Genomic DNA, 12839 nt, shown 5'->3' with positions numbered 1-12839 from the left:
TCCTTCCTTTCTTCCTTCTCTCCTACCTCCATTCCTCTCTCCTTTCCTTCCTTCCTTCTCCCTCTCTCCCTCCTTCCCTCCCTCCATTCTTCCCTTCCTTCTTTCCTTCCTTCCTTCTTTCTCTTCTACCTCCATTTCTCCCTCCCTCCCTTCCTCCTCCCTCTCTCCCTCCCTTCTTCCGTTCATTTGTTCATTCATTTGTTCATTCGTTCGTTTGTTCGTTCGTTCCTTCCTTCCTTCCTTCCTTCCTTCCTTATTTCCTTCCTTCCCTCCAGGTAAAGTACCATCTCTTCCATGAAGTCTTCCTTGATTACTCCACTTCCATTTATCATACCCCTCTCCTCTATCAATTCCTACAACACTCAAGAGTCTCTACTACAAACTTTAGCACCTGTTAATATACTGCACTATTCACTGATTTTAAGAGACAACTAGGCATAGTGGGTAGAGCCAAGAGCCATGGTCCTAGACTTAAGACTTGAGTTCAAATCCTGCCTCAGATCCTACCTATGTGATCCTGGCTAAGTCACTTAACTCTGTCTGCCTGTTTCTTCATTTGTAAAATGAAGATTTTATCTACCTCTCAGTAGTGTTCTGGGGACAGATTTAGATAATCCTGATAAGGTGCTTTATGAACTTTAAAATACTGTATAAGTGCCTGTTATGATGATTATTCTTTGTTTCCTTAACTACACTTTATGATTATTGTAGGCAGGCGTCCAGGACTGTATAGTTCTTTCATATACACTTTGGCATAATGTACAGAGCTATGCACCTAGTAGATATTTGCCAAATGCTTGCTGATTGACTCGCAGTTAATATCTGTCACACATATCAGAAAGATACCCTCTGTAACCATTTCTAAATTCCTAGCACTATAATGAATTATAATGAAGTGAAGTAAAATTCAGAAAGAATAAATAAGTACCTGCAAGGCTTGAAAGAACATTAATCTTTGGGCTTAGGGCTCAGTGTACTATTCCTTTAAGCCTTTATCTATCTATCTATCTATCTATCTATCTATCTATCTATCTATCTATCTATCTATCTATCTATCTATCTATGAACTGCATACTTTAGAAGGCTTACCAAAGAGGATAAAACCAAATGTAAACTTACTAGTATAAGTAGATTTCTTAATCTTGAAAATTGTAACAAACTGATTAGGATTAACACCACTGTAGGATAAATGGGGAAAAGATATGACCAACTTACATGGAAATCTCTCCCCTTCCTCTGTCCACAGATTTCAAATCAATAACAAAAGCAAGGCAGAAAGTCTGTTTCCTCTGAATTTGTAGCTCCTTTAATCCATCACCAGAGGTCTCTATTCTGTGTTCTGGACAATATCCTTTACCCAGACAGATCTGCTTTGAGGAGATCTTATCTTCTTCTCTTTGTTATCACTTTAGAGGCTCCCCAGTTTTATCCCTTTACTCTTATTTTTCCTTCATGAAGTCTGAATGCATTAACAAACTTCCCTTTTTCCCCACACCAAACTAGCAAGTGTTTGGGATTTTTTTTAGGCATACCATTTCAGAGTGAGTGCATGTGTGAATTTCCCAAGTACTTGATCTTATGGAATTTTTAAGAAGATGGTTGTTTGGGCACTGGGAAAGAGCAGTGAGCTCCCCCAGAATTCAGAAGACCACTAAGTATTCTTGCAAATGTAATTACTTTAACTTGGCTATGGGTAGACTAAGTATTCTCATTTATAAAATGAGAGCACTAAATGAGATGGCCTCTCAAGTTCCTTCCGACTTTAATTGGAAGTGGTAAAGCAGATTGAGTGCTAGGTTTGGAGTCAAGAAGACCTGAGTTCATAGCTGTGTGACCTGGGCAAGTCACCCAACCTTTGTCTTCTTCAGTTTCCTGAACTGTAAAATGGAGATAGCAGCACTCATCTTCCAGGGTGGTTGGGAGGATCAGAGGATATAATGTGACACATCATAGGTGCTTAATAAATCTTTGTTTCTTTCCTTTTATTAGTTGATGGCTTCCTAGTCTTCAGCCTGTCATCTTTAAAGTGCAAACATACATGAGGTGTCAATACTGATATTAGCATGGACCCGATCCCTATTCTACACATACCTGAGTTCTTGTTAAATGAATGCTGGAGGCTGTGAGAGAAGTCACCGACATGTTTTAAACTTTACTTTGAAAGAGAAAATAGCTTTAATTCAATTCAGCCAATATTTCCCAAGTACCTACTTCATACAGATCATGTCAGGACAGTGGAAAGTTCTTCAAGGGACCTTATTAACTTCCTACTCTCTCCTTAGTTGCTTTTAAAGAAAGTGAGAAATATTGCAATTTGGCAATGAGACACACACTGTGGCTAAGGGAATGCATTTAGAGTTACCTGAGTTTGAATCCCTCCCAAGAAAGTTACTATGTTTTCATGGCCACTTGCCCACCTAACCTCTCAACCTCTTCCTTCTCTGTAAAATAGAGATGTTAATAACAAGTATTGTTATTATTTTAATGAGAACTATTAGCATTTTTAGAACACTTTAAGGTGTTACATAGGTAACATCATTTGATTCTCAGGACCATTCTGTGAGGTAAGTGGTACTATTTTTATTTCTACTTTACAGATGAGGAAACAGAGACAAAGTGACTTAAGTGGTTCACATAGCTACTAGGTAGCTGAGATAGGTTTTGAACTCTGCTCTTGCTAGGGTCTAGCCTTTTCGCCACTTAGCTTTCCTGTAAAATGGTGGTATCAGCCTCAGAGGGCTGTTATAAGAAAAATGCTTTGCAAACTTTAAAGCACTACATAAAGTCAAATTGTGATTATTGAGGTTGCCCAAAACACATTTTTTAATGAGAGTATATTTGATGAGAAGTATAATGGAAAGGCTGCTGCATTTAGTGTCCATGGATCTAGATTTAAATCCTAATGGTTAATTTACTATGTGTGTGACCTTGGGCAAGTCTTTTACTTACTTGGTGCCTAGTTTCCTCCCAAAGGTTTCCCAAAAGTTTCCTCCCAAAATATCAAAGGAGGAGTTTGGATTAAAGGAACCCTAAGGTCTCTTCCAGCTCTAAATCAAGGTTCCTGTGATCCTGCAATCACAGTAACAGTATATGACTGTGTGTGTGTTATTCACATGAAATATCTATTCTTTCTCAGGGGTCAGTTTATTGGTGTCAGTAAAAGTGGGTAAACACAACAGGCAATATGATCGCATAGAGAATTATTAAAAATCATTTAATCCAGTAAAAATTTTCAATTTTTTAATGACAAAATACCTGTGGCCAAAGGGGGCTTAGCTCAGCCTCTTGTTATACACTTACTTACCCCATGATTGGAACAAACTTTGCCATTGGAATCAAGGGGGCAGCTGCTCATGTTTAAGGATTGAATCTGTAGGCACTTTCTATCTAGACACATCATGGATGGGCCACATGGAGTTCCATCTTCCACATACCCTACATCAGTATCATCATCTAAAACAACGTGAGCACCGCTAGAGAAAGAAGACAGATGCCAATATTAGCATCAATCTTAGAGATTTCAAGGCCAAAGTGGTTAAGATGGAACAATTCAAGCAAGAAAAGTTTTTTTGATTATTTATGTGGTTTACTGTCCTAGACACCAAGGTTATATCACTAAGATAAAAGCAATAATTATATAGGAATATAAGGGATATATGTAAGAAAACTCTAATATAAGTTATAATGTGATAAGTTTACAAAATGTATTAACCAGAGAGAAAGAGAGAGAGAGACAGACAGAGAGAGAGAGAAAGAAAGACAGAGACAGAGACAGACAGAGACAGAGAGAGAGAAGAGAGATTGAAGAAATATTGGGCCTAAGTAGAGAAGGCTTCATGGAGAAGGTGGCACCTCAGCTGAATGGTTAAGGAGAAGAGGATTTTCACTAGGCATCTAGATGCCTTTCCAAGCACCAGGTCAGCCTGCATATGTACACAGAGATAGAAAGCAGCAAGATAAGATTACAGAACAGGGCACCAAAGGATAAGTCAGCTATGGCGAAGAGGACTGCCACCTTCTCCTCTGAAACCAGAAGGAAAAAAATAGGAGAAATGGGGATATAGAAAAGCTCAAAGGAGAAGGGAAGGGGACTTAGGAACTTCAGATCAGACGGTCTCAGTATCAAAAAAGTAATTAATGAACTCTTCTGTTTCCAGAAATCTAAGCCTTTCTCAAGCGATGGTGATTTGCCTCCATAACAGATATTCAAAAGAATTAGAGTTATGAAGGCAAATTCAGAAGGAACAGTCCAAAATGGCGAAAGCAATGGAAATAGAGTTGGAATGAGTACACAGGCTCTAAAAATGGGTTTCAAGCAGTGGGTCTGGCACATAGTTGGTACTTAGTAAATACTTGTTGATTTATTGATTTAAGAGATAACGTGCATTTGGATATATGAGATCTCACATGTCTGTTTCAGAGTCTTATGACCTTAGCTCAACTGAATTGGATTTTATACCTCTTACTCCTCAATGTTTAAACATGATAATAATCATTACTGTCTATGTTAACTATATTTATTTGATATGCTAACTATATTATGTTAACTATATTTATTAATTAGATATATCCCATGACCAAAAATCAACAACAAAATCCAACATTGGATTATGCACACCTTAGAAAACAGTGTAGAGCAAATTACTTTTGTTGATGTTTTAATTCACTGCTAATCTGACGAACTTGGATCATGTAACAAAGTAATACTATGATACTTAATAGCACAATATCCTGCATGTAGGGGAAACTAGATAGTACAGTGGATAGAGTGCTGGGTCTGGAGTTGGGAAGACTTGATTTCAAATTCAACAATAGACATTTATTAGCTGTGTAAACCTAGAAAAGTCACTTCACCCTGTTTGCCTCAGTTTCCTCATCCATGAAATGAGCTAGAAAAGGAAATGGTAAACCAGTTTAGTTTCTTTGACAAGCAAACCCCAAATGGAGTCACAAAGAGTCAAGCATGACTGTAACAACTGAACAACAACAAATCTTTAAATGCACATTGTTAAGGATTTCAAAAGGAAAGTGGTGATAAAATGCGAATAAAATAACTTATTTGAAGCTATCTTTCAGTTCTTCCTGATTTTTAATCACCAATGATACTACCTCTTTAAGTTTTACTTCTGAATGACTGGGCATTTCAGCATGTAATGAATTACCTGCAGTCAATAACTCGACCTTGGTGATAAAAGGAAGTTGGGATGATTTCTCCCTGAAGTTGACCAATTCGTGGAACTCGAGTAAGATTGGTACACAGCAAAAAACCACAAAATACATCACTGCAAGCAAAAAAAAAAGGGGGGAGGGGGAATTACAATCATTCAAATCTCTAATGTATTTATTTCCAAATAATAACTTAATCAATTCCTTTGATGCAGCTTAAGAAATGCCTTGAAAGAAATCATTTATTTTTAGGTAAAAAGTTGCTGGTTCCAAGACCCATCAGCGTTAGTGAGACACACATTAGCCATCTAGTAAGGATGGAAAGTCATCCCTAACCTAGTTATCTGGTTCCAGGTCAGAAACACACAAGGACATAACAAGGGGCTCTAGTCATTTCTTCACAGCCCACTTATGGAATTATCCATCATGGCCCCAAGAACCTCATCATCCTATGAGATATACCATCAGTCCTAATATTCCTTCTCTGACTGGAAGATGGATGGAGAGCTTGGGTACCCAGACTAATCACCTCTTCATTTCCCATCTGGATGTAATCTTTAGGGATGCTCCATCATTTGACCACACCAGGTACTATTTAGCACAGTGCTTGGCACATAGTAGATGCTTAAAATATGTTCATTGACTGACTAACCACAATAAATTAAGCCTGGTTCTATGCAAGCCATTTTGGGCAAAGGGCTGGGATTGATGGACTTGAGAGATAAAAATTATCATAAGTTCTTTCATTGTGAAACTTTGGGCAGCTAGGTGGTACAGTGGATAGAATGCCACCTCTGGAGTCAGGAGGACCTGAGTTCAAGCCTGCCCTCATACTCTAGTTGTGTGACCCTGGATAAGTCACTCAATCCTGTTTCCCTCAGTTTCATCATCTGTAAAATGAGTTGGAGAAGGAAATGGCAAATCACTCCAGTTTCTTTGCCAAGAAAACCCCAAATGGGGTCATGAAGCATTAGGTAGAACCAATCTATAAAACAACAACATGAAACTTCTTCACACCAAAGGAAATTAATCACTCAGTTATTAAGAATTAAGGCAGTATATAGATTAGTAGGAAGACTATAAGAGTTAGAGTGAGAAGAACTGTGTCTGAATCCTGCTTCAGGCTCTTATTAGCTGTGAGACCATAGGAAAGTCATGTTATGAAGAAAGCAATTAGGAAAGGCTACATAAATAAATATAAAATATATTTATGTAAATATAAAAAATAAAAATATATATAAATAAAGCCTCAGGAAAGGCTATAAAAATTTGAGTTTATCTGTATAAAATGGAGCTTTTTTATTTAGAATTTATTACTCAGTGATACTGATCACCCAAATTTGATAAGCAAATATGGGAATTTGAGTAAAATTCTCACTACAAATCCCAACTTCCCTTAGACTAGAGAGAGATTCAAATTTTTAGAAGAAAAATTTTCTTTTCAATATGATAATTTAATTTAATGGACTAATCTTAAAACCTGAACACACAATGTTTTGTTCAAATGAAGTGTTTAAAATACAGATTGTTTAACTTAGTGCTTGCATTTTGTATGCAAAGCAATTTCTACATCACACCATTCACAAATCTTATCTGCAGTCCTATTATGATGAAAAGCTAAGAGTGAGTTTACAAAGTTTTGTAAAGTATTATGACTAAATAAGCTGTCCTGATTCGGGAAATTTCTCCCTTCCAAACCACAGCATTGACTGTATCATTATTGTTTTTGTTAATCATAGGTTCTTAGCCATTAGGCTCATTTGATACTCTAAAATCGCCACTTTAAAAATATATACTGGAGGGGCAGCTGGGTAGCTCAGTGGATTGAGAGTCAGGCCTAGAGACAGGAGGTCCTAGGTTCAAACCCGGCCTCAGCCACTTCCCAGCTGTGTGACCCTGGGCAAGTCACTTGACCCCCATTGCCTACCCTTACCACTCTTCCACCTATAAGTCAATACACAGAAAGTTAAGGGTTTAAAAATTAAAAAATATATATATATATATATATATATATATACTGGAGAATACTGTAAAACCATTGCCCATTTGGAAAAATCATTAAGACTTATTTTGGTTGCTCTTCAGGTTTACATCCAGAGTTTATGCACACAGATAGACACATATACCACTGAAACTAAATACTTACTGTTTGCTGCACTGAATCCATCGGTCCCCATCTTTCCCACAATTCCCTTTCTCCGTGCCTTCTGTGTTGAGTTTTTCATAGCAGAATTTGTCAGACCCTGCAGCTTCTTTTGAGGGTAAGGGAGATAAGAGAAGGATGTTCATTCCACTTATAATCCCAATCTTAGGGAAATCAGTTCTTTTATAAATGCTGGCAACATTTAACCATCTCTATCAGGAAAATTAATTTTGCCTACACAAAACTTATACAATTCTAGGCTTTATATTTGTTAGGGGCAGCAAAGGCCTTTTTAAAAAATCTTTGCTTTGGTGCTTAAATTTTTATTTCTATATTTTGAAAGCTAGAGAGAAATGAACTTAGAAATTCAGGATTCAAATCTTCAGGACAATTATTAGCTGCCTCTAGTTATAATTTCTTCAAGTTTCAATTAGTCCACCTATAAAATGGGGATAAAAAGAGCATCCATGTCAATATAATTTGTGTTTATATTATATATATGCATATATATAACTTTATATTATACATATATAAAATATAACTAGGCATTAACAATTGCCATGGGGCTACAAAATCTTATGCATCAAGTCTTAAATACCATGAGACACATTTAGCAGAGTAGTAAACTACATTTCCTACATGTTTATACAATCTGTCTCTGCAGTCTTCCTTTGGAAGCTCCCTATGTGTGTGTGTATGTACAAACAGCTCCAGATGTATGTGCATACATCCATGCATATATATGTACATATATAAAATCAACACATAAAGTAAATCTCAAAGATACTGCATCTCACAAATTTTATCACTGCTATTCAGTGTGATATCATTAAAAGAAAAGTCAATGTGCCTTTCAGAAAGCCAAGGAAACTTTATGAAAGAATCTTCTATCATTTGTTATTTATAAACATGAGATACTGGTACAAATTTTCTGAAGAACTGATAGATTATATACTTTCCACTATCCACCTTTTCTCATTTTTCTGTCTTTTCAAGAAGCAAATGGCATGCTGCAAAAATGGGAAAGAAGGATTTGTGAAGAGAAAAACACACACACACAAATACACACACACACACAAATACACACACACACATATAAGTTATGGACAAATGAAACCTACTGCTTCCCCAGATGTATTGGCATTGATTATCCCTTGTCTTGCACTCCCCGTTGTAGCAGCGGCCCTAAAAAAAAATCACAGGTCAGACAAAACATTTGGATTGTGTCTAGCTTTAGGATATTGACTCCAAAGTTTCCTTTACATTTTCTCACTCAACTTTTTTTTCCCTATTCCAGATCCTAGGATCCTTTTCCACCTCTCAGTAAAAGTTATTAAGTCACTAGGATCTTAAGAGAAACATGATAAAAGTTACATGTACTTATCATATATGTATGTGTGTTGAGTCAGTATCAGAGTAGTGTTCCTTTTTCTTTCATTAATGCTATTTAGTTATTAGAAGAATAGTGATACTGGGAGGTCTGATAAGCCTAAGAAAAGTCATAAATTAACTAGGATGTTTGTATAAGATATACTTATTCAATAATGGGGTTCACTATTATGCATAATAATTTTCAACTTATACAAGGGGTTTTGGAATGTACTGGTCTCATAAAATGAAATTTTACTGTATATGTGTACATGTTTACACAGCATTAAGAATATAAATTTGTATAGATTGATTCAGTGATTATTTCAATATTTTCCTTCACAAAACAGCAACAACTACTTGTACCAAGGGATGCGAAAACCAAAATTGTTGGAGCTTTTTAGTGGGAAATGTCCAAATGGCTTATGAAATTTTCTGACTTGGATGGCATGAGTCATGACTTTAGAAAGAGAAAGTTTTGTCAAATTTATCTGATCTCCTCTAAGATGGAAGAAAAGGTCTAAGGAAGAAATGGACATAATAGATCCAGTCTTTCTTCAGTTTAGCAAAGGATTGACATATTCTTTATAATAAATTTATAAGCTATGGTTTACCTTAGTGCCTTTCAATTGGGGCACTGTTTGTGTTCCAAATAATTCCTGTAGGTAGAACCCTGCCTTCCTGGAAAGTTAACAGAAGGAACTTTCTAGGGCCAACTTAGAGCCAGAGCTCTTCATCACAAGTGGATGCTTCTTCAAACAAGGATCCAAGCGACAAGACCAAATAAGTCATAACTCAAATGTACACATCAGGGAAGGCTAATCATTCCATTGGCTTGTAGAGTCTCTACAGATTCTTTGAATACAAAGAATAGTGAAGTTTCCAGAAGCCAAGGGTGGCAAAATAGCAGAATATGAACAGAGCATAAAAACACTAGGTACTGTGATGTCTGAATCTCTCAGTAGTAAACAGAAAGGTCCTGAAACGTTGGATCCATCAAGTCCAACACAATAGATGAAGTTGGCAAAATATGGAAACATATAGGGAAAGTTCTGAGTGAATTTCTACAAGATTTTATTCAGTGACATATTAGTCAACAAAATATTGATATTGATTCTGATGACTATATATACTCATCATTGTGTATTTATAGTCTCAGAATTTTAGAGATAAAAGAGAACAATAATCATCTAATCACACCTCTATGGTTGCACATATAATGTAATATATTATGTGCCAGACAGTTCGATATCTTTTCCATTTCATGACACTATAAAACTGTCCTTTCTGATAATGGGAAAATTCTAGATACTCTGCTAGGAACTAAATGCCACCATCTCTGCTCTAAAAGAACTTATAATCAGAATGAGGAAAATTATTAGTAAATTACTCACGTATGTAAATATGCATGTATACACATATAACATGTATGCATGCATATAATTAACACAGGGAACTATAAAGTATATATTTCTCTTCATATGTAGTTATAAATTAATTATAAATTATATAATTTATTTATAACTGTATCTAATTATAAATACATATTAAATGGCAAATTATAACATAGGATACATATCACATAATTTAGCATTTAAATTTTTTATCTTCAACTTAAATATTTATTATTGTACATATACACTATTCATGAGAATGTATTATGTAATTGTTTCTAAAAAGGGATGAGTTGGTGGACAGACAACATATTAAAAATTGTTGCTTTCAAAGTTAACTTAGCACTTAATTTTATTTAATTTACAATTATAGAATTTTATGTAAGTATAATATAATTTATATGTCATACATATTTATAATTGTAAAATATATAATTATTTTATATGAATTTATAATCATAAATATATAATTAAGTGCTACATTATGTGATATTTGCCCTATGTTATAAATTTATCTCTTGGTGTATATTTATGATTATAAATAAATTATAATACATTTATAATACTTTTAAAAATAATAAGAAATAAAGAAATAATATTACTACACTAGCATATATAATTAAGTACTAAGTTTTGTGATATAGACCTTATGTTCTATAAGAAGTTAAGAGAAAGTTGAAAACAATTAGGGACGAATAGTCAGAAGCCACTTTATAGAGAAAGTAAAATTTAAGCAAGCCTTTAAAGAATGGGTAAGGATTTGGAAACTTCAACAGTGATGACTCAGTAAAGGGAATTAAAAAGTTAATGGAGTGTTCAAAGGACAGTAAAGATACCTCTGTGGACTGTAGCAAAGATATCACACCACAAAAGAGCCAGAAATAAATTTTAATATGTGATGGTTTATAACAAATGATGGAATGCCTTGAAAACTCAAACTAAAGAGTTTTTACTTGATGTACTATTTAAAAGACAAACAGAAAAGTGAAATGAAAATGAAAGCCATGTTTAAGAGCTATGAGTCTGGCAGTAGTTGCATGATGCTGGAAGGAGACAAGGCAAGAATCAAGGAGACCAGATGCAGTAATTCCATTGGTAAGTGATAGCTATCATGATGGCATTGGAAATGGAAATGGAAAAGAAGAGATGGATATAGAGAGAGAACTTAATCTTGGCGCAGACTGACTTATAACACCAGTGGTTATCTAGATGATGGATATTAAGTATATGTGTAGTATGCTTAATAAATTTACAAAAAATTAAAAGCTAATAAATTAAAGAACAGCTAGTTGGGTCTAGTACTTAGCACTGTGCTTGGCCCATAGTAGGTGCTTAATAAATATTTATTGAATGATAGAAAATGAAGTTATGTGATATTCAAAGTGGTGAAATAGAGGAAAAGATAGAAATTAACTAAATAATATTCAACATGGATAAATAGATAATAGCACACCAAGGAAAGGAAAGAAAGCACAAAAGTACAATGAAAGTACTTTTTTAAGTACTGAAGAAAAATCATATAGAGAAAAATCAATGGGTCATGAGTCAGCCTTTGACATCTTCCCAGCTGGAGATATTCCCAAAGGCCTTTGTAGGGTTCTTAAAGGAAAGATAGTTCTGTCAAACTCTTCTGTTTTTTACAGTTTAAATTACAGAAATGGGTTCAAGCCCTAAGATTTTCTTAACAATATATATATATATATATATATGTGTATATATATATATATTGACAAGTATTTTTCCAGAGATTAAAAAATATAGAGAGAATTCTCTTCTTCCTGGGATAATTTATAAGTAAGATAGATTTCTCATTTTGAGTTAGAATCTTACTATGATAGCTAATTGTTTGAGTTGTTTCCTACCTACAAAAGACAGCAGTGATAAAAATCATGCAAATTCTTCTTTACACTATTTATATTAAAATCTGTGAAGCTTGGCATACCTGATTGGAATTGCAAGAATATCCATCTTGTTTATGAAGATTGGGCGGGCACTGTAAGACATAACTTTATTAGTAAATACTGCAACTATATACAAATTAAGGAAGAATTGGCAATAAGTAAAATTCATCAGACATTTTCAAAAACAATAATTTTTATGTTTAATATCAAGCACAATGTTGAAAAGTCAAGAAAGAAATAAGTGATGTTATAACTAGAAGTTAGAAAGAATACAGTCTAATACCTCAATGTTGTTTTTTAACTCATGACTATAAAACAGTTTTAAGATATGATAAATTAGGTTTGAAAAGGATGAAAAGCAGTTATAGATTTTAATATAGTAAGCAATTTGGGGTTGGGGAAGTCCCTGACCTATGATCTTTATCACTGTAGGAAGCTCCTATTAAGCAAATTATTCCAATCATCTCAACTGTTGTGAAATTTAGTTTAAAAGTTGCCTGTGGAGCCAGAGAGATGAAATTACTTGTCCAGGATCACATAGGATGCATGCATCAGAAGGGGGCCTTGAAATAAGTTGTTCTGTTTCAGAGAAGTCCAATCTTCTATTTGCTATATACTATGATAAGAAATTGATTATATTTAAAGTACAGTCTTAAAATCATGGTTACTGAAAAATGGCAGTCCAGATAACAGGTCAGACTATAACTCCAAAACACATAAGTGCAAGGCCTATTCTTGAAAAATTTCATAACTGTAAAAAAAACTAGTTTGTATCCCACTCATGAGCCCAATTCTCTGGGTACTCTATACAGTATACACAGCACTAGTCAGTAACTCCACGCATATATATATATATATATATATACA

The 12839-nt window shown here is 34.6% G+C and overlaps 1 protein-coding gene across 1 annotated transcript in view; it reads right to left on the bottom strand.

The window, feature by feature from the left end:
- The window catches only part of ADAM23 (ADAM metallopeptidase domain 23), a 223111-nt gene that overhangs the window by 17774 nt on the left and 192498 nt on the right, over positions 1-12839 (bottom strand). The window contains exons 19-23 of the mRNA XM_044667494.1: positions 12014-12064; positions 8431-8494; positions 7313-7418; positions 5163-5282; positions 3305-3473 (exon numbers count right to left, since the gene is read on the bottom strand). Of these exons, the coding sequence (XP_044523429.1) occupies positions 3305-3473; positions 5163-5282; positions 7313-7418; positions 8431-8494; positions 12014-12064 (510 nt within the window). The remainder of the gene's footprint in view (positions 1-3304; positions 3474-5162; positions 5283-7312; positions 7419-8430; positions 8495-12013; positions 12065-12839) is intronic.

Source organism: Gracilinanus agilis, chromosome 3 (genome assembly GCF_016433145.1).
Source record: "Gracilinanus agilis isolate LMUSP501 chromosome 3, AgileGrace, whole genome shotgun sequence".
NCBI lineage: Eukaryota > Metazoa > Chordata > Mammalia > Didelphimorphia > Didelphidae > Gracilinanus > Gracilinanus agilis.
Note: the sequence above shows the minus strand (reverse complement) of the source record. Positions and strands in the feature narration are given on the sequence as shown.